The sequence below is a fragment of the Macrotis lagotis genome, chromosome 4 (genome assembly GCF_037893015.1).
Source record: "Macrotis lagotis isolate mMagLag1 chromosome 4, bilby.v1.9.chrom.fasta, whole genome shotgun sequence".
Taxonomy (NCBI): domain Eukaryota; kingdom Metazoa; phylum Chordata; class Mammalia; order Peramelemorphia; family Peramelidae; genus Macrotis; species Macrotis lagotis.
In genome coordinates, this window is record NC_133661.1 from 133,911,372 (window position 1) to 133,935,044 (window position 23,673).

At 33.7% G+C, this 23,673-nt stretch overlaps 1 protein-coding gene across 5 annotated transcripts in view; it reads left to right on the top strand.

Annotated features, from left to right (window-relative positions):
- MCTP2 (multiple C2 and transmembrane domain containing 2) overlaps positions 1-23,673 on the top strand; it is a 266,381-nt gene that overhangs the window by 162,024 nt on the left and 80,684 nt on the right. For all 5 annotated transcript variants that reach the window (XM_074234164.1, XM_074234162.1, XM_074234166.1 and 2 more), the window contains 4 exons: positions 2,928-3,030; positions 4,335-4,437; positions 22,174-22,275; positions 23,525-23,599. In XM_074234164.1, coding sequence (XP_074090265.1) covers positions 2,928-3,030; positions 4,335-4,437; positions 22,174-22,275; positions 23,525-23,599 — 383 coding nt within the window. The remainder of the gene's footprint in view (positions 1-2,927; positions 3,031-4,334; positions 4,438-22,173; positions 22,276-23,524; positions 23,600-23,673) is intronic.

The window sequence follows — 23,673 nt, forward strand, 5'->3', positions numbered from 1 at the left end:
GAAATAAAAGTCTAATGATTTCTAGCACTAGAAGATAGGGTATGTAGGTACTAGCCACATGAAATTTAATGTGGATTTTGAGTTACTGTAAATACTGTAAATATTTTCTAAGATTTTTGAAGGGAGGTTAAGTCTTTGGAAGGCCTTTTCATACAGATATAAAGAACATGTCGAGGTTGTCATTTTAAATTGTAGGAGACCACATAGTACAGATACTCTCTCAAGGATAGAGGATTTCAGTTCAAATTCTGCCTCTGATAATTAATACTTGTATGACCTTAGGAAAATCATTTAACTCCTCTGGCATAACTCTATCCTGACCTGGAAAAAATCTCTTCTAATTCTAACTGTGTGATAGCTCAACTACCTGTACATTGTTTTTATTTTGAGTTCACTAAACATAACCATTTAACAAGAAAGTCTACAGGATATGAAAATAATATTTTATAGATGTTGATAGAAATGTAATTCTTTGTAGTAACTAATAAAATTATTAGATAATGATTTCTCTCACCAATTGCAGTTTTTTTAACTATAACATGGGTTAAAAATTCACATTGAAAATCACATCTGATAAAATATTTCAAAATGGAAAATGTTAGTAAAATTCTTTGTTTAAAAATAAACCATAAATACATTTAATATTGACTTAGTTACATGGAAGCAAAAATCTTAGCAATATTCATTTACCTGGAAGATCTTTAGGATGAAAGAAAAATGTTGAAATAGGTGCATTTGTGTATTAGATTAGAGAGGAGGATGGCAAACCTTTCCTTCCTTATGCTTTATGCCATTCCTTTCTAATACTTTTTTAGAGATGCTTCTGTTATTAAAGTGTTTATATTTTTGTTGATTAAAACTTCTAGTATATCATTGACTTCTTTTGAGGAAGATGGACTAAATTGTAAAAGTATGCATAAGACAGCATATGTGGTAGTTAGTCCTTTTATTTCCTGGTACACTACCTTCCTTGTTTATTCTGTAATGAAGCATTTTAATGAGCTTTGACTGAATTATAATCTAAGGGCTGGTTCAGGGTGTTCCTCAGAGACATGTTGCAAAAGTTTGCAATTTCTAAGTAGAAGTCTGTTCTTCATTAGCTGGGACAACCAGAAGTATACTTGCTCCACAGTTTCAGTGCCAAACAGAGAACCTATGTCTCAAAAGGACAGGCCAGAGAATTTGCCCTGCTGTAGAGTAACCCCAGGGCTTTCATTAAAAGTGTCAGTCTGTTTCACTAGAGCAAGTGCTGATCGGATGTCATATTGGTGCCTCTGGAGGCTAAGCACTGACACCCACTAATAGTCTGACAAATTGTTAAATAGATGATGTAGTTTTGGTTGAAGAAACAAATCACTAAGGCTTGGTATACCTGGGCATGAAAATGTAGTGTTTGCTGTCTTGATAAAGATGAAAGCTCTGCTTTCACATAGTAGAAAAACAAAAGTCTTTGCAGAAGTGGAACTTTGTGGAGAACTTTGATTAGTTATATAGTCCTATGTACTTGGGGGGAAATTAGCAAAGTGGTTACAAGCTGGATAAAAGATGCTAAGAGATATACCAATTCTCCCTGATCCCTCTAAACATCAAATGACATAAATTCTGATTCCTGGTTTTACACCATTCTAGATAATATTGGGTTGAATGTTTCTCAGGCATGGCCCATTTGATCTTTGACTCTACTCCTGCTTCTCTCTCTTTTCTCTTTCTCTGCTCTTTTATATGGAGTTTCTATGTATGTCAATCATTTTATTGATGTGTAATACCATGGAGTTCTTAGTTACTAATTGTAGATATATAGAATGACAAATGTTTGGACCACTAGATTAAAGAGGGCTCAGAGAACTCAACATTAAACCCTGACTCCAAGTCCTCTTTGGCCATTTGTTGGAAAAGCATCTATTGCCCTGCTCCCTATTAATTAATTTTTCTCTATTCTGTGAAATGCCTATAAGGATTTGACCTACAAAGCTAGGCATTTTAGGAATGTTACATGGAATCATTATAGAAAAAATCAGTTCTTTCTCTAATAATTACTTGAGACCAAATTTAAAGTTTAGAGAATTTAATCTCCCCTTAATTGTTCTCTTTGGTTGGGTTCTACTTTAAAAGACAAGAGGAAGGGACTAGTGAAAAATGGGAAAGCTCCAAGGGTATATCCTCTTTTCATTTTACCCATAGACAAAAATGCAGAAATGGACTCTAACATATCCCCAAACATTCCCCGAAATTAGAAAAAACTGCCTCCTGTTCATCCAATCTTATATTTGTGAGAGTGCATTCACATACTTATGGAAATGAATACATAACCCCTATCTTAGTTCTGTATTAATACAGATCATTTAGTTTAGTTATCTGCCATTACTATTGGGCTCTGCTTCCCACGCCTCTTTTCTGCCTATACTCAATTCTTCCTTGACCTCAGTCATATAAAGATTCCACAGAATTTGCCAGTTCAATAGAATATCATTTGTGTATCATGGTTCATATATTTAGAATGGGAAGAAACCTTAGAGGACAAAGAAATCTCATCATTTTACAGATGAGGAATTTGATGCATAGATTGCCCATAAGCTCTGAAGCAGAAATTGAGCTAAGGCCTAGTCTTCTACAACTCTTGATTCTCTATCACAGGCAGTTTAATATTAGTATAACAATTGCTTCATAGTTATCATTTAGGGCAGCTAGGTGGCTCAGTGGATAGAGTGCCAACCCTGTCGTCAGGAGTACCTGAGTTCAAACCCAGCCTCAGATACTTAATAATTGCCTAGCTGTGTGGTCTTGGGCAAGTTACTTAACTGCATCACCTTAAATAAAAAGCAAAAAAACAAAAAAAAAACTTACTCAACTACAAAGTTACCACTTACCTCTAATGAAATACCTTTAATGTGATATATTTTTCACTCTCATGTATATTTTCTTTTCAGGAAAGAGTGACCCTTTTTGCTTATTAGAATTGGGAAATGACCGACTTCAGACACATACAATTTACAAAAATCTCAATCCTGAATGGAACAAAGTTTTTACATTGTGAGTAAATGACATTAACAGCAAAACTAATCAGTCTTTTAGCTGTGAGAACTTTTAACATAGGAGATCTATCAATTATGTTATTGCTCTGTGTAGGTTGAGACAAGGGAATGGAATTTCTATTTGTTGAGAGAAATGTCCCTTTTTTTCATTCCCTAAAACCTCTTATGCATTCCTTTGAATTTGAAAAATACTGATATTGAAAATAACGATTTTGAAATATTTGGTAAAGCAAATTATTTAATGGATAGATTAGTCTACATATTAGGTTTTTTTCTACCCAGAATAATTCTAGGGTTAAAAAATATAAAATTTATATCTTGAGTTCAAGAAACTGCAATTTAACACATATGGTAAAGTCAAAATATCTCAAACTGCATAATATTTCTGAAAACAAGCCATCTATGAATTCTCAATGGTTTCATGTTTTTTTTTTCATTCTTGGTAATCTTATCTATCCAACTCTTTTTAATCCCTACCATGTTTCTCAAATCTAATCCAAATGTTTAGGAAATTTAATAATCTCATAGTTTAGATTGGAAGCTGTAATACTTGGCAAGAAAATGAGTGCTTGTGCTGTTTGAGTAAAATGGGGGTTCATTCTGCTAAGAGACTGGTAATATAAGAACCTTATAAAGGAAAGAGTGGGATTGATTAGAAATGATGTAGGCTAGAGCAATAGAAGAACCTGAAGAATGCAATAGAAGTGGTTTCTTTGCTTTACTGTTAAAACTAGTAAAATTCCAGGTGCCACCAGCTATATATTTGTGTATTGCACTCTAAGAACTTTAGTTCCATCTTTCATCAAAGAAGATTTTTGACTGTAGGTCTTACGGTAACGTTTCCAGATATTTATGGAATTGTTCATGTCTTATGTTTCAGTTCAGAGATTTTGTCAACTGTTAATTTTTAATAGTTTCACCAGAAAGCAATTCCTCAGTTTATTATTAATAAAGTTCATTTTTCGTTGTTACTTTGAAGTAACTCACTCTTAACCTACTTAGTCATCTTTCCCCTAATCGTGTTTCTTTCACAATTCCAAACTAAGTTCATGAACACATAAAAAAGTCATAGAAGAAAAGTTGACTTTTTTTTTTATTTTTCACATGGTTGTCTGAATCTTCTATGATGGAAGGTTTGGGAATATAGTCAGTTTGATTTAATTTTTGGAATTTAATTAAATGGTAGTTTTATACTCTAAGGAAATGCAGACTTAATTAGTGAAACAGTTTTTTCAGATCTTCAAGGAACAGACTTCATTTGTGTGTGTTTGTGTATAACACACTCTGTACTTCTTGTTCCAGTCCCATTAAAGATATCCACGATGTTTTGGAAGTGACAGTATTTGATGAAGATGGAGATAAGCCCCCTGATTTCCTTGGGAAAGTTGCCATCCCCTTGCTGTCTGTAAGTTATCATCACTGGAAAACATTGCTTCTTTCTACTTTGATGGAATTCAATGAATTACAGTTATATTTTTTCTAACAAAATTAAAAAGCTTGATGAAAAGATAAACAGCAATAGGGTTACTTATTGGGCAATATAATAAGAATTCTTGCTCTATGAAAGGCTACTTTTTATCTAATACTTTTACTAGTTAAAATGTTCGTAAATTTCCCATACCACAAGGGTAATTTCCCTATTTTCAGGTACCTATTTATGATTTATATATGTATGTATATGTGTGTGCGTGTGTGTACTGACAAAAAAATTACTATTTTCCCAGAATTGTAATTGTAATTTGTAACAACCATACTGAAAAGAATTGCTCCAAAATGAGTTTATTAGTGTCTGTCTGTCTGTCTGCCTGTCTCTCTCTCTCTCTCTCTCTCTCTCTCTCCCCTCCCAATTTCTATATATCTATACACATAAGTATATAGAGAGATAGAAACATACATAGAATATATGTGAAGAGGGAAAAATACAGATAAACATCACATTTACATTTACATATATATATATATGATGCATGTTTATGCATATGCTCATATTTGTGTGTGTCTTGGAATGATCTATGGACTCTCCTAGTAGAAAGAAAGGTGTTTTCATGATCCATAGATATGTTAGAATTTGAAAGCAACTAAGAAAGGAAACTTTAAATATAATTTATTGAACAAACTCAAAGGAGAAAAAGATGACTCAATACCCTACACTTTCATGGAAACAGAAAGAGCATGGAAAGGTGGGTACTAGACTCATCCTAATCAATTTGATATGCATATCCTTTTTCATACAATGTGTTCTTCCACCTTGGCCATTTATTGGCCTTGTTGGGTTTTGGACCAACTCAAACTATAATAATTTGTTGGTAGCCATTCAGCCAATGTAGCTTTATATATTTCTTTCCCAAGATATACATTTTTAAAAAGCTCTTAGTACAGTTCACTGGATAGAGTTAGTCTATATTTTTAAATGATTCTTCTGCATAACATGAAGTGCCATTTGATGTTTACAGGGAACAGAGAGGATTGGTACACCTCTTAACATCTTTTATTCTGTTTTTGATCACTTTGCTAATTTTTCCCCAAGTCCTAATATCCCTGATGTTACTGGAAGAGAGTGGCTGGAGCATCTGCTCTCCTGTAGAATCTGTTCTTGCCAAATGCTCTATATGATTAGCATCAGGCAATGTGGGCTATAGAGGAAAGTTCTTAATTTGGAATTTTCTTTTCCTTTTTTTATTAGGACATTGTCAGTTATTCCTTAATGAATTCATATTAAAAAAGGATATAATTTGTAGTGAAATTTGTAAGGTGTTCAGTTAATTTGAAGGAAAAGAATATTCCAATCTAGTCTCCTTCTCTGTGATTCATTGATCTTTCCAATTAATTGCTTAATGCTTATACATGTGTCTTCTTAGATGAACACAACTTAGTATCTTTAATTTCTCTCTTGCTCATAAAACTTACTTCCTTGAATTTTTTATATGTAATCAGGGAGTTTATTTCTCCTTTTAACCTGTGCTGTACATATGTTAAAAAGTGAGCACTAAGGTAATAACTTCCTAGCTTGCGTGATTAAATACTTCTCTCCTTCCCTCCCACCCTCAACAAGGATTGGTAATTCTCAAATGTTTGACATATTTAGCACTTCTGCAGTCAGAAATCATTTTTATATCTATTGTCTTCATGAAATGCCTTGACCCTTTACAATTTGCCTACTTAATATTGTCTTTCATCTATTCACTCAAAAAAAATTTACTGTGTATCCTATAAGACCCTGTGTGGGATATAACATTGGTTGTTGTTAATTTAAGACACTGTAATACTTCTTGTTATCCATGTGTCTCTCTACCACTAGGGTGTGCTCTAATTAGAGATATGGTCTCTTTTATTTACTATTTGCCCTTGCTTTTGCTATCCCTGATGTAGCACCGGTGACTATAATATTTTATTTTATATATTTTATATTTATATTATTTTCTTCTTTATTATTTATTTATTTTATATATTTTATTTAGTGAGTGAGTCATTTTAGTAGCACACTCCTCACTTTACTGCTAGACTGACTTTTTACCACCATCACTCATCATCCTCTCCCATTGAGATTCACTTTATCTTTATCACCCAAATCAACTTATCACAGATTCTTGTCACATCCTTTCTTAAAAAGTTCAGCAACTTATTCCTAGTCTTCCATTCCACATTGATCCCAACCTTAATAATTGAACATTTCAACTTCATTTGTTATCCCCCCAAACACATTGGTCTTCCTCCTAATTCTTCAACCTCCTCCTCCTACAATCTCCATACTGATTTCACCTCAACCATAAACAGGAATGGTCATCATCACTTTGGAGATCATCATTTACATATTACTTCCATGATACAAAGCTCTGACCATAGCCTTCTATTGCTCTATCTCTTACTGTGCCTTCTACTCCTAAACCTATTATCCATATTCTCTGTGATGTTTACCATCAGAACCTTATGGTTGATCAGTCCAACATGAATCCCTTACTTCCATGTCCTATTATAAGTCATGTTTTCTCAAAGCCCAAATAGTGATTTCCTCTTCTCTTCCTATTCACATGCTGCTGAACTCTTCTGGTCTAAATTACACAACTGTGCTGAGAGGGTCCACCTCAGATTTATTTTATCTGATCTCAACTGGCACCTCACAGTTGCATGGCAATGTAGTTATTCTCTCCTACTCTAATATTCCACAAAAATAGTGCCAAGTTATCAGAATCCCTATACTCTTCCTCCCTTAATTGAGAAAATAGAGTTCATCCAGTATATGAGTTTCCTCTTCTCTCCACATCTCAAAAATAAAAAAAAATTATCTTTGACATTCCTTATTCTCTCATTTGATTTAGACTGTGATGGAGATGTGGACTTTCTCCTTGTTAAAAAGGATTCCTTTACCTGTGCTTTTGATTCCATCACCTCTCTTTTCTTTTTCCTCTTTCAATTGTTCTACTAATCTTTAATCTGTCTTATTTGCCCTGAAACTTCTATCCCTTCCCTACCTCCATCTTTTATCTTCTCTCTCTCTCTTTCACAACCACAGTCTCAGAAAGGGGTTGTCTGTTTTCATTACCTTTCTTTCCTTTTCACTCTCTTCTCAATACCTTGTAATTCACTTTTCTACACTACCATTTATTGGACAATAGTACTACCTAATAGTAATGATACTTTACATAGCTCTGTAAGGTTTATAGAGCTTATTACATATTTTAGCTCATTTGATCTTACCAACCTTGTGAGATAGATGCTATCATTATCTCTATAATATATAATACTATCTCTATAATATATAATATAACTGAGACATTGAAAGGTTAGATGACTTTACCAGGATCTCAAGTTCTTCCTCACTTCTAACCCTTCTGCCTAGCTGCTTCTTTCCAAGGTTATCTCCACTAGCTTATCAGAAGTATTCCAAAACTCAGCATCTCTGAAATGGTACTTAACTCTGTTTTCTCAACAAAATCCATCCCTCTTAAAAGCTTTACTTTTCAGTTGAAAGTACCTCATCTTTTCAATCAACCAGGATCAAAATTTTATAGTCATTTTGATTTGTCCTATTTAATAAATATTCATGTTCAAGGAGTTGTCAAATGTTTTATATTTAGATTCTATAACTTTTTATTTGTCTCCTCTCCATTTACTCATCTTTTACCCTTGTTCAGTGCCTCTTCATTTCTCATCTATTTCAGTACTCCCCTAATCAGAATTCTAAGACTGTTCCTGACTATTTTGAAGAAAATATTTGGTTATACTTTTGACTTCATATGTTACTTTATGATTAAGTGCTCACTAAATCACTCTGAGAAAGAAAGTTACTTTCACTAATTTTGCAGAGCTAACTTTAACTCACTATCCACCTATGATCATAACACCAGATAGCACCTAAGGAAAATTCTGAGTTTATACAGTCACAGATTCACAAAATTTAAGAGGATGACTGTCAATATAATCTAAACCTTTAAGAAATCCCCACATTCAAACATTACTTGTTACAGAAATTAGATTATCTAAAAAAACTTATTTACAGTGGTAAATGTGATATTTTTATTAAAATACTCTAGTACAGTTCCAATTACTGAATATGAATTAAATGTACCTTATTTCAAATTTCTGCTTTAGTTTGTTCCCTTGCTCCACAGTCTTCCAAATACATAAATAAAAAATGTATAGTTATAATTATAAAACTGTTACAGTTTGTTCTTTGAAGCAATTTAGCATTTCACAGGTTGAAAAATGTATTTGACTATTCTTCTACCTTAAACAGACATAATTCAGTTGTTTTAGATTGATTTTGTGCATTGTACAGCTAGTAGAAATTCATAAGCCTTATTGAAAAAGATTGATAATAATAAAAAGTCTTGAATGACTTCAACAAACCATCTAGAGAATTTAGCCTTAATTATTTTCATAGAGCAAGACTGATGAAATAATTAGATTTTGCACGTATTATCAATTCATCAATATATGTACAATACAAGAGTATACTAGTCAGTATATTATAATTATTTAAAATCAATTTTCAAAACTATTTAAAACATAATTTTGAATATAAGAAAATTATTTTAAAATCATTTAAAATATGAAGTACCCAACTTTTTAGTGTCTTCTATCTTATTAATCTTGGTATTTGTTATTTGGTTAATATTTTCATTTAGGAAGGTTTCTGCTCATAGTTCAGGTACTGTGATGCCATGTTTTAAAACAACTCATTTGCTTGGATTATCAATATTAAAATATCATCAAATTAATTTGTGAATTTTCTGAAATAGCACAAAGCCCAAAGTCATGAGAAACTGAGTTCTCCTTAAGTAGCCTCAGGCTATCTTCCTTAGATGTAAGTATTTTTCTACATTTATCAGATATGCTTAGGTATTCACTTTAGGAAAATAAAACAGATGCTACTGAAAGCTAAATTTAAAAAAGTTAGAAGTCATAGTGCATGTTTGTATAACCAGTGGCCATAATAATATAAGTAGAAAATTGTTATATATTAGGCCTTTGCAGCTGCCTTTTGGAAGTTCTAGCCCCTTAAAGAATCAATTCAACTACCTCCTATATGAGATATTGAGGTATTTATATTCTTTCTCTTCCATTAAAATTCACTTTGTGTTTGTTTTGTGTATATTTGTATTAACATATCTGTTTACTAGTTATTTTCTTCCAGTAGAATGTAAATAAACTCCTTAAGAGTAGAGACTTCCTTTTGCATTCTCAGCACCTAATATAGTGACTATAGTATGTGTTCAATAAATCTTGATGAATTGAACACAAAAAATGAATTCCTTGATGAAAAATGTGGATTAATCGTGCTAGTATAATTAAACTAGTAATCAATTTTTAAACTATGCTGTTTATAAAAAAACTAAGAAAAAAGGGTTTGTGTGTGTCTGTTTTAAATAAAAGTTCTAAAATTGTTAAGGGGCAGTCAACACATTGAATCTTGGAACATGGTCTTTGTCTTATTCAAAATGGTAATATTTTAATAAAGTATCCTTAGGCTATTAAAGAACCTGTTCTTATAAGGCAATTGAATGAGTCCATTTTAGTTTTATTTTAAAAAACCAATATGTTGGCTACCTAGTTTTATTTGATATACTATACTTTCTTATATTAGTTGTGAAAAATTTCTAGAAAAACATTACTTGATTTTTTAAAGGAATCTAGTTATGAAATTCATTCTGTTTGATTTTATTTTAAAATAATGTCAAACATGAAGTTGTAACAATGTAAAATATGATCATGATTATATAATTTAATATAATAGATAAAAATTTATAATTTAAAAATACATGTATTAAAATTTATTCCTTTCTTTTTCCTTCCTTCCTTGCTTTCTTTCTTTCTTTCTTTCTTTCTGTCTGTCTGTCTGTCTTTCTTTCTTTCTTTCTTTCTGTCTTTCTTTCTTTTGTTCATTCATGCATTCATTTTTTCTCTTTCTTTTTTTTAATATGAGAATTTGAATTTGGTTTCTTGCCTCCATTTCTTAATCTTTTAGTCACTTTTAATCGATAACAATCTGCTTTCTAACTTTGGTACTTACTCAACTGAAACTATTTTTCTTCATAGTTACCATTATCTCTTTACTGCTAAACTTTTTCTCATTAGTCCTGTTTCTCTTTGACCTCTTTTCTCTTTCTGAAACTATTATACACATTCTTTTCCTGGATATATTCTTCTCCTTTTATTTCCATAATGCTGTTGTTAGTTGTCTTCATAACTTTCCAATTATTGCTTCTCAGACTTTTTGCTGCATAATCATCCATTGTCAAGTCATCAATCCTCAAGGCTCTGTTATGGACCCTCTTCTATATCTGCTCCATATTTTTGTAATCTTAAATATTTTGTTTTATGTCTTTTCAAACACTATTTTTGAGAAGCGGTCTGTAGGATTTACTAATGTTTTAATTGTCCTTCATTTTCAAAGAAGACCATGATATCAGGGAAGTGATACCATGACAAGCATGTATATTGCATTTGAGTGAGGGTGTGCTGTGCTAGGTCACCAGCTGCACTTTCTCCTCCAGGGATCCAGTGTCCAGATATGAATCAGGATGACTGGAGATGGCCCTGGATATGAGACAATCAGGGTTAAGTGACTTGGACAAGGTCACACATCTAGTAAGAGTCAATCTGAGGTTGGATTCAAACTCTTGTCCTTCTGTCTCCAATACCATGCTTTATCTGCTTTAGTGTCACTTAGTGGATAAAGGAGCCATACCACAACAAATGATTAAGAATACCTATTCCAGGGGTGGAGCCATGATGGTGGAGTAAAGGCAGGAATTCCCATAAGCTCTCCCCTAGACACTCCAACTACTTTTAAATAATTCCTCCAACCATATTCTAGAGTGGCAGTACCCACAAAAAGACTGAGTAAAACAATTTTCCAGCCCAAACCAACTTGGAAGATGCCAGGGAAAGATTTGTTACAACAGGGTTAGAAAGATCCCACAGTGCAGCCTGGCCACACGATAGTGAACTGACTCCAGTCATTCAGGAACAGCCCACTGCAGACATGGGTCCCCGGGGAACACCTGGATTTGTGGTAGAAGTGGCATTTTTCAGACTTCTTAGTCCAAGGTTGCCATGGACAATAGGGAAGGGCAATGGAAAAGTTTGCAGTACCAAAGTGAGTGTGGAGCCCAGTCCAACATGGGCCTCGGGGGGAGCCTCACATAGCCCCAGTCCCCACAACCAGAAGTTGGCCTAGGGAGTCACCTGGTAGCTACTTCCAGAGCACTCAGCCCACAGATGGCAAGGGGGTTGGGGGAGACTGCAGAGGTCTCTCTACTACTGCTGTGGCTTTGCCCATACTCAGATACAGGGTCCAGTCTCAGAAAAAGTAGTTTCACTGACATAACAGAGAGAGGCCCTCCTCACAACTCCAGGACAGAGGGGAGTGTTTGTTGTCAAGCACAGATCAGAGCACAGACCAAGAAAATAATTGAAGCTTCTCATAAGACCTTGGATGAATTAAGGTCCCTAGAGGGGGACCTTAAAAACAATTGCAAAAGCCCTCAAAAGTGTGACCTCCACCCTGGAAGCAGAACCCCACCTTAACAAATAATAAAAATCAAGTCATAGGTTGGAGAAATGAGCAAACATCAGATGAAAACCAAAATCCAACCATAGACAATTACATCCCATAGAGGTTCAAAAATCAGAAGATACAAAGTTAAAATTCCTATATCCAAAACTTCCAAGAAAAATATAGATTGGTCTCAGACTATGGAATTTTTCAAAAAAAGATTTTGAAAACTAAATGAAGGGAGCTAGAGGAAAAATTGGGAACAGAAACAAGAGCAATATGGAAAAATCATGAAAACCAAATTAGCTGTTTGGTGAAGGAATTATAAAAATGATACTGAAGAAAATAACATCTAAAAAACCAGTTTGGGTCAAATGTAAAAAGCAGTCCAAAAGGTCAATGAGGAGAAGAATACTTTAAAAAGCAAAATTGGCCAGATGGAAAATGAGATACAAAAGCTCTCTGAAGAAAATAATTCCTTCAAATGTAGGATGGAGCAACAGGAAACTGATGATTTTGTGTGAAATCAAGAAACAATGAAACAAAGCCAATAGAATGAAAATCTAGAAGAAAATGTGAAATATCTCATTGGAAAAAAAATTGATCTGGACAAACAGATCCAAGAGAGATGATTTTAAAATTATTGAACTACCTGAAGGAATTTTTCAATAAATTCTCCAGGAAAATTGCCCTGATGTACCAGAAGCAAAGGGTAAAATAAAAATTGAAAAAGTCCTTCTCCTGAAAGAGATCCCAAAATGAAAACTGCCAGGATTATTATAGCCAAATTTCAGAACCCCAAAGTAGAGGAGAAAATATTACAAACCAGAAAGAAAAAATTCAAATATCATGGATTTACAGTCAGGATAGCACAAATTTAGCAACTTCTACATTAAGAGCTCATAGGGCTTGAAATATAATATTCTGAAAGACAAAAGAACTTGGATTAGAACCAAGAATAAACTCAGTAAAACTGAATATACTCTTTCAGGGGAAAAGATGAATATTCAGTGAAGTAAAGGACTTTCAAACTTTGCTGATGAAATGACCACCTCTGTCATTTTATCTCTGCTATTCATTTCCATCATATATATTTATAATTCAATTCAGCAAGGACTTTCTAGGTACAGGGCATCATGCTGTCAGGGATAAAATAGTCAAAATAAAATGCCTCACTGGCAAGGAGATTATATTCTACTGGAGGTTAGAAGCACAATATTTATAAACTTTTAAGTACAGGATAATTTAAGGAGAGAGAGGAAGTTTCTGAGGAAATCAGGAAAAGTATACTTCTAGAGATGACCTCTAAGCTCATTCTTGAAAGACGTTAGAGATCAAAGTGGTAGAGGTAAGAAAAGAGTACATTACAACAATGGATCTAAGAATGGATAAAACCCATGCAAAGGTATCTGAGAAGAAAAAGCTATCAAGTCTAAGGAGTAGCTTACAGGTCAGTTTAGTTGGAAAGATGTCTAAGGTATTGTTTCATTTTTATCACCAATACCTAACAGAGTGCAATATAGGGCTACATTGCATTTCTGATAAAAAGGTTAGAACTTTGTAGAAACTTGGATATTAAAATACAAGAGTAAGAGAAACATAAAGCAAGTGTGAGCAAACAATAATAAAGTACTCAATAAGGATAAACATCTTACATTATAATATAGGAAAATGATACAGGTGTAACCTCTGAAACTTATAATCAGGGGTTATAAAGGAATTCTAACTATGCCAAAGTCTTGACAGTGGTTTCTTTGTTTCAAGGTGGTCTAAAAAGAAGAGAATAAGGAATGTTGTGAGAAATAATCTCACATAATTGGAGTGCACAAGTACTATACAAACAAGGAGGAAAAAATTGGGGGAGTGGTTGTCACTTGAACCTTACTCTCACCTAAATTCTTTAAGGGAGTCAAAAATATATATACCCACACATCCAGATTGGGTACAGAAATGAATTTCACTCATCAAGAAAACAAGAGGAAAGGGGTAAAAGAAAGAAAAAGGGAAAGTAGAGATAGATAGATTAAGAGAAAATAAATTACTCCTAAGCAAAGCAAAACAAATTTTAATGATGTAAAAAAAATACCTTTTTTTTAGAGAGACAAGAATTAGAATCTGAAGTAGAATGAGTACTCATCAATGGAGAAATGGCTGAATAAATTATAGTTTATAAAACTTATGGAATACTATTGTGCTGTAAGAAGTAATGAAGGAGGGGCAGCTAGGTTTTGCAGTGGATAGAGCACCAACCCTGGAGTCAGGAGTATCTGAGTTCATATCTGACCTCATACACTTAATAATTACCTAGCTGTGTGGCCTTGGGCAAGTCACTTAGCCCCATTTGCCTTGCAAAAACCTAAAAAATAAAAAAATAAATAATGGAGATGTTTCAAAGAAACCTAAAAAGACTTGTATGAACTAATGCAGAATAAACTACCAGAAAAAACAATTTATTCAATCATAACAATATTGTAAAGATAAATAACTTTGAAAGATTTGAATATTGAAGAGTATAATGACTTGAGAGTGCTAATGATGAAACATGCCAGCCACTTCTTCATAGAAAAGTTAGAGTACAGAAAGAGACATACACATTTGTATGCATATATGTGTGCATGGGTATTGTATGTCTTATGAATATAAATGTGTAGGGTATGTTCAAGGAAGACTAGTACCTTGGTGTGAGGGTTGCCAAGCCCTTTTCAGGGCTGCTTTCTACCTTTGGTGTCTATCTGAGCCATCTAATTCTCTTTTGTGGCTCCAAGAAACTGTAAAGCATGTACAGTGGCCATCCCAGTAAACCTTCTATGCAGGCAGACTTAACCAGGTTAAAGGTAACTGAGGGAGTCTCAAAGTCATCAGCAAGTAGTGGAGAGTGTTTATCCCAAACATGTGAAGTCTTCCACTGATGGAATGGGTGGAAGAGAATTCATTCCAATGTACTTGAAGCCAACTGAAGCAGGTGTTGTGGAGTGCTTAGAGCTTGATTAGATATCAAAGACACCAGTTTCATCCACTGCATCTAGGGCCATCAAGAGTTGTCTTGACTGTCTTTATATGCTGGATCAATATGACTTTGGAAGAGAGAGTGAGACAGATGACTTCATGCAGCTTTACCTCTCACTTAAATCCAATTTACTCATTCAACAAAAGATATCATTCATAACCATTGCTTAAAGTCCTGTGATGAATAAAGGCCAACTTACTGACATCAGAGCTGGATACATATTTTTCTGGATTGGTTGCAGTGAAGGAGAACACAGTGAAACTGAAGTAGGTTTTGTAATCAAAACTAATCTAGTCAATATTCTTGAATGCCTACCAAAAGGAGGGAATGACAGCCTCATGACAATGAGATTGCCACTTCCAGGAAGATGCCTATGCATGCACCATGACAAACACTGATGAAGTTAAATAAAAATTTTATGAAGACCTGGAGACCCTTATCATCAATGTACCAAAAAGAGGACAAGTTTATAATTTTGGGTGATTTTAATCCTAGAGGAGACTTAGGATTACCAAACATAACAGGGAGTCCTTGGGAGAATGCAGTTGGAAACAGCAACAGCAATGGTCACCTACTACTGATGACTTGCACATCTCATGGACTTCTCTTCATAAACATTCTCTTCAATTTACCTAAATGCAATAAAACTTCGTGGATGCACCCTTGAAGTAAACATTATCATCTAATAGACTTTGTGATTGTAAGAAGAAGAGACAGGAGGTGAGAGTAGCCAAGGCAATGTATGGTGCTCAGTGCTCGACTGATCACAGACACATCCTTTCCAGGCTAAATATTCATATTCAGCCAAAGTGGTGGCCCCAAGGAAAAATAAATATTAGAAAAATTAATGTCAACATTTGAGTGTCTCTCTGAGCAGGAATAGTTTGTTGCTAACAACTAAGGGACAACTAAGTCAACACACAGTTGGCGATAGTGGAGCAGCAAAAGAGTGCAGCTTTCAGACATTAGCACATCTGGGCAAGAACACTCACAAACACAAAGACTGGTATGATAAAAGTAATGGAGAAATAAATACAGAAGCTACTAAATGAAAAATAAGAACTCCACAGGGTTTATCAGAAGGGTAGTTCATCCATTCTAAGAAAGCAGCATTTAATTCCATCAAAAGTAAAGTCCAAGTGAAACTTAGAGAGATGCAGGACTCTTGGCTCAGTAAGAAGACAGATGAAATTCAATTTTATGTAGACAGTAACGAACTAAAAATGCTTTTATGATTCCCTGAAGGCTACTTGTATAGGGACATCTCAACTACTTAGTGTTGATGGATCCATACTGATTAACGATAGGGACATGATCCTAGAGAGATGGACTGAACACTTCCTTATTGTTCTTAACAGACCATCATCGATCAATGCAGAAATCACTGACCATTTACCTCAAGTTGAAGCCAATCAGTCCCTAGTTGAAGTTCCAATTGAAGAAGAGATTTTGAATGCCATTAGGCTCCTTTCAACTGACAAAGCATCTGGTGTTGATTCTATTCCAGCAATGATCTACAAGCTGGTGGTGTCCATTGTTCATCCAAAAAACAGACTGAAATTTTCCAGGTTATATGGCATGAAGAGATTATCCTCCAAGAATTCAAGGATGCCTCCATCATCCATCTCTATAAAGGTAAAGGGAATAGATAAACCTGTGACAATCACAGGGGCATTTCTCTTTTAGCCATTGCTGGTTAAATTTTTGCCAGATTCCTTCTCAGTAGGCTGATCCTTCACCTGGAAGATGGGCACCTCCCTGAGAACTAGTGTGGCCTAGAAAAGGTCAATGTATTTGCTGCCCAATCACTCCAGGAAAAATGCCAGAAATGGAACAGGAGGCTGTAAATGACATTTGTAGATCTGACCAAGGCCTTTGATACCATCAGTTGTGAGGATTTATGGAAAATTATGTGAAAATTTAGTTGTCTGGAGAAGTTCAAGATGGTATGTATGTCTGGGTTCCGGATAGTGGACAATGCTCTCGAGATTTACCAGTCACCAATGGATGATAAAAGGATATGTCCTTGCTCCTATAATTTTTAGCATATTGTTTTCAGCCATGTTATCAGATACTTCCATTAAGGATGACCGTGGCCTCAAGGTTAGCTGTGGCACTGGTGGCAAATCCCTCAACTTGAAAAGGCTTTAAGCCAAGACTAAAGTGGAAGGAGTGTTGGTGCATGATTTTCTATTTGCAGATGATTGTGTACTCAGTGTAGCTTCTGAAGCTGAGATGCTACAAAGTATGGCTTGATTTTCTACTGCTTGTGCTAATTGTGGTCCAAGAAAACACAGGTGCTCCATCAGCCAGCACTACACCATCCATATGTGGAACCACTGATTACAGCAAATGGAGAAAGTCTGAGTACTGTGGACAAGTTCACTTACCTTGGCAGTATCCTTTCCAAAAAGGTACACATTGACTTTGAGGTTGTCAGAGCTAGCTAAGTACTTGAAAGAAAGTGTGGTAGAGAAGAAGTACTGACTATCAAACTGAAGATCTACTGGTACTGACCTAATTGCTATATGCTATATGCTATATGTCTTCCAGTGCCATGTCAGGAAACTGAGTTGATTCTATTTAAATTGTCTTAGGAAGATTATGAAGATTATTTGGCAGGTAGGTTATTTCTTGAGCTAAAATAAAACTTGAGAACTCCAATATTACTACAGAGAGGGCAATTACAGACATGTTAGAATGCCAGAAACAACTAGTGGACATGTCAGAATATCAGATGTACTTGCTAAAAAGAACTATTTTATGGAGAACTTACAAATGACAAGCACTCACAAGAGGGTCAGAAGAAACAATACCAAGATATCCTGAAGCTGTCATTGAAGAACTTTAGAGTTGATTATACAGCATGGGAGACACTGGCATAGACTGTCCAGCAGGGTGTGAGAATACCTCACTATATGAGGAAGGCAGAATTGAAGCAGCTCAAAGGAAAGGTGATATTCATAAGGTTAAAGTACCCATCCCAGATGTTCACATGAACTGTTTGTGCCCAACCTATGGTAGAGCATTCTGAGCTTGTATTGGTTTGATCAGCTATAGTTGGACACACTGTAATTTGTTTCAAACATAGTGATGTCATTTTGGTCTTCTTCAATAGCAAAGGAAAAAAACCAATCACATATATGTAATTAAATGTGTGGGTTTTTTTTTCCTTTTACATATGACCAGTGCTACAATTTGTTTTGTAAGAGTATACAGATGTAATTTATTTTTTTTTTGTTTTTACCTCATTTGAGGGAAGGATAAAATGGGAAGTGGAGAGGTAGATTTTTGCTTTAGGGAAAAAAAATAATTTTTTTTTAAAAGACCTCTTACATTTTGGGAGATAACTTTGGAATAAAAAAAAAGAATGATCATAATACTTATAGTTAAAAAAAAGGTTCTGATTCCTTGCAAATGGTACCACCTAACTATGTAACTCTGGGCAATCACTTAAACTCTCATTAACTCCAAGCATTAACTCCAACCCATTAACTCTATTGAATCAGGTTGTGATGGTTTGCATCAATGAAATTCTAAATGCAGGAAATGCAGAATAATGATAACTCCTTTCTGAATGTATAAAATACAGAGAAGAAGCTGATCCATCTTAGAGTAGGTAATTTGTTTCTCCTTTGAAGTCCCGTATACTGATAAAATCACAAGTCTGGTACAAAAGTGAAACTGATACACCTTTTAAAAAGCCACATTTTCAATGTAATAGCAATTACCTCCCATCTTAAGGTGGAATAATTTAAATTTTCTCATAAAAGGAATCCAAAAAGCAAAAAAGATACTATTTTGCTAGAGGTTCAAGGGTATAAAAAGCCAAGAATTTGTCATGAGGCAAGTTTGTTGATCTGTGAATCTATCACATTCAATAGGCATCTGTGGGGACAGTAACTAGCTGTGCCTATTATAACAGTTTCAGTTAATTAGGTTTATAGAGTAATTTTTCTAAAATTGCTTGTACCTACTAAACATCCATGCTTTAAATGTGTATTTGCATTTCTAATTAAATATTTACCCAAGTTCCACTTGTAGTTGTAAGTTTGGAGGTTTACACATTCTTAATAGATAGACTTTCTCCAAAATAATTTTGGAGGCTAACAACTCTGCCCTTAATATAAATGCAAAAACATAAAATCAGATCTATAAAAGCAACACCATGGTGCCCTTTTTAACATTTCTTACTTATTATCATATAGTTTCATTCCTCTTTCAATGAAAATAGTCCTGATTTTAAATTTGTGCTGGAATCTGACCTACCTTCCAACTAAGATCTGATTCATTTTCTTCGCTACATTGCTTGGCTTATAACCTTTTTTTCTTTGAATTCATCAGAAAGGTAACTTTCTATTGTACAGCATCTGGAACAAGTTAGGTTATCATGCCATTGCTACATTAAACTATTTTTTCTCTTTTGTATTCAATAAAAGGTGCTTGATGATGTATTGTTACTTTATTTCCAATTATTCTCTTTTTTTCATGAAGGTCAAACAACTGAAAAATTAATATGATTCTTTAGTGTTGTATTGAACTATAATTGCATATCTTTCCCACATAAACCAAACTGATTGTTTTATTCCTTGATATTAATTCTTATTATCTTCTCTATTGAATCAGGTTGTGATGGTTTGCATCAATGAAATTCTAAATGCAGGATAATGATAACTTTTAGCATAAAAAGAAATGTTCCAGCTAAGAAAAGAGAATGCTTTCTGTGTCCTTGGACATCAATCGCTTTTATAGGGACTTCTATGACCACTTAACTTTGTTAGACAAATTAATGAACATGTATTTGCTATATACATATATATAAAATATATATTTATATATATTCATTTATATGAATATGCATTACAATAAACATATATATATATAAACATGAAAACTATGGGTATCATCTATGCTTACATAATTTTTCATCCAAAGAACCTGAGATCCAAAAAGAACAAAGGAGATATTCCAAGTTACACAATGTTAGTGTGAGAGCTAGGTCTTGAAAGTCTGCTAATTGTCAATCATTTTAACCTCCATTATAATCTCATAGAATTATATATAACAACTCTTTCACCTTTGAAAGACTCATTTTTTGTTTGTTTTCAATTAGCTCCCAGAAAACTAGAAAAAAAATGCCAATATTTGTTGCCATCAAAAAACTTTAGTCAGTTTTAACTTAAAGACTCAGTAACAGTCTGTAAAGTAGACTTGGCACTAAGACTGTATTTTAATAGAAGTCATCTCTTAGCTCTAAAATAATTTTGTGTTTTTATTTAATACTTAGAATTGAAAAATCTGTGAACTCATTGCTTCCCTCCCTAGCCCCCATGTATAAAAGCAGATATGCAAAAATTTTGGAAGTTAGGATATCCCAGAGTTTTTCAAATACAGTGGAAAGTTCACTAGACAAAAAGTAAAAGGAAATGTCTTAAGTATTTATTATCTATTATTTTGCTTTCTGAATGGATAAATGCAAAATATATTTCTATATATATATATATATTTCAATATATATTCAAAATATATTTCATCATTTTTATAAGGGTGTGACAAGACAATTCCCAAGGCAATTGGGTAACTCTCTTGCCAATTTCTCCTTTCTACTTTTTTTTTGTAAAGGAGTTGGTAGGATCATAAGTAATGGACTATTTCTCTAACTTAATTAATTAAAGATCCATAGAGTGGTCCAGGTTTGGGCTTTAATTTGAAAATTAAACTTATCAATCACAATGATGTACTGGTTCAGTCTTGAAAAAGGGAAAAAAATAGTCACTTAGAAAATCAGAAAGCATTCTTCCTGCTTTGTCATTTTTTTCCCCATTAAGATCCCTTATCCCTAAAGTTGTCCAAGTTAACCTCATTAGATCTTGAGGAAAGATGGGAATTGCCAGACAAATGTGGCATGACTGTAGCTTAAATTAGAACAAAGCTGGGTCAACATCAAGTTGGCGTATTGTCATATATTTTTCAAATTTAAAAGATCCCATGTTCAATTAACTGGGACTATGAAAACAGAAACTGAGATTCCTGTTTGGACACTGTTCAGGAAGGATACCAGTTCTTTATGAGGCACTTCTTCCTCTCGGTCACTGGCTAGGGAAACTTTCTGCTGAAAATCTCCTCAATGTAATGGAGATGGGTGGCTTTGGGAAGGAAAGTGACCTCTCCCTTGTAATGTGAAATTGTTGTTTCCCTTAATGACTTATTTAACTCATTTCCACCTCTGTTCATATGAACACTTGTACTAAATTCATGCAATGACAGCAATAGTCATTTAAAATATGGTTGAAATTTCATGCCCTCAAATTTCCCCTGTTATCTTTAATCTTTGATCATTATGATCCCAAATGGAGCGTTTGGTGAGTTGCAGCTTTATGTTGTTAGCATCTAGAATTATCTGGTCTGCTTCCTAAAAAGCCAAATGTTTAATCAATACATATACTACTGTGTATAATAAAAACATTGCTGCCATCAAATTTGAAGAGCGAAGGCCTTTAACTTGAGCCAAATAGTTTCCAAAATGGTAAGGGAGATGTTTTTCATACATGTCTATTGTGCTGGGGCCAACAGGCAGATTAGTACATGGAACTGATTTCACATATTGGCAGAAGGAGACTTTCAGGAGGATTTGTTTATTTTGAATGTTTATCAGAACATGGTATATTTTGAACATTTCCTTTACCTAATTTTTAGCTGTGATTTATTTATTTAATTAGTTGGTGCCCTGCTTACAGCAAACATGATCTATTTAATAAACCAAAATTTTCTTGACCTTTGGATCTTTGGAAGAGAAGTTCCCAGTTTAAATTGCTAATTAAAGTATTCTGATTGTTTTCCATCAACACATTGGCTTTCAGGGCAGAATTTTCAGATTGGTTATTATCATAGTTTGTTCTACATACTGCATCACTGTGGAATTAAAAGTTGGATTATAATGAGTTTAATCTACAGTTTAATATTTGTCCCATTGGTGGTCATTTTGTATACTCAGCTTTGAAGAGATGAGACTCTTTGAGTAGCCATTTAAAACCCCATAGAGAGATTGCTCATCCATCTATCTATCTATCTATCTATCTATCTATCTATATATATATATATATGTATATATGTATTTTATCTTTTATTCATGATAGATTAGAGATGGGCAACAAAGTTGCTACATACTGAAGAATAAAGATTTAGAGCAAGCTTCAAAAGGAGTGATTTATTTGGAGATGGACGTCATATATAATCCGGTAAGTCTAGACATAGTTTCTCTTTCGTCACTCTTTGTAACATCACTCTTTGTAACCAAGTTGTTGAATTTCTTGGCACCCATTTGCTTATAAGGGATAGCCTTTAGATGTCAAAGTCAAATATAAATTAATCCAGGTCTGGTTGCATCTAAAAGGAGGGATGATCATTTTTTCTTTCATCTAAAATTTCAAATATCTGTCACAAAAGAAAGTGAAAATTATTTTGCTTACTTTATTTTCTGCTATATGTAATCAGGGAGATCCTCTTTTTAAAGTCTCCCATCTTTTGCTTCAGAGTAAAAGTTATTGTTACAGTAACTTAACATAACTCTTACTAGCACAACCCTTCAGTGTATTTCCCTCAAACAGTATGCTCAGAAAATTTTAAAAAAAAGTTTTACCCATGTGGGAATTGGTACATTTTATCACTTAACATATTTATGATTGTGCTTTATCCAAAAGATAGGTCAAGAAAAATACGATGATTGTGTTTTATAGAGCTTTCTATGTTGAATCTATCTGCTCTTCACTTCTCTCTTCTAATGCCCTCTCTCCCAAAACATATCCTAAATGTGTGTAAATCAATATATGTTACTTCAAAGACCAACAAGAAATTACCTGTTTCCTTTTTTTACTCTTCACTGTATAATAGCTCTGATCATTTCAGTCCTGTTGGTAAGTATTCATAAGCAGAAAAATTTTAAATATTTAATTTTAAATCAGCCTGAAGCTAAATATATTCTTATGAAAGCACTAATAATTTATTTCAATGTCATTCAATCATGTGAAAACAACAGAAATATATAGGAAAAGATCTCAGATTACAAAATTAATTTGCCTCTTACACTAAAAACCAAAAACTTACAAAAAATCAAGAAAATCAAGAAAGTATCAAAAGTAAATTTAGGAATTCATTGAACAATAAACTCTAGAATGCAACTGCAGTAGTTAATAACCTTCCAGTGATTTAGGAAGGTACAACATGCCCAGCTAAAATCTCATTAAATCAAGTTTATTGAAATGCTTATAGAGCATTAGTAATATTCTGATTTCTTCTCTGGCCTTAGCCTCAATTTTGTAGGTGCCTGATTCAATGATACTCACTACTAAAATAAATAAGGAAATAAACATAAACAAAGAAAGCCCATGACTAACAAAATGTTTTGGTTTACTTTTTAAAAAAATGTTTTATTTGCTTATTGAAAAAGAAATTACTGCAAAAACTGCTATTTTCAAAACGTTTTTTTAGGTAAAAGCAAGCATTAGGACCTTTACCCCCAGAGAAAAGCGTTTTGTTGAAGATAGCCGCAAGCTGTCCAAAAAGGTAGGTCATTGTCTGCCACTTTATTGTACATTCAGTCATCATTAGAAGAAGTTATTTGGTGGTGTTTTTTTTTA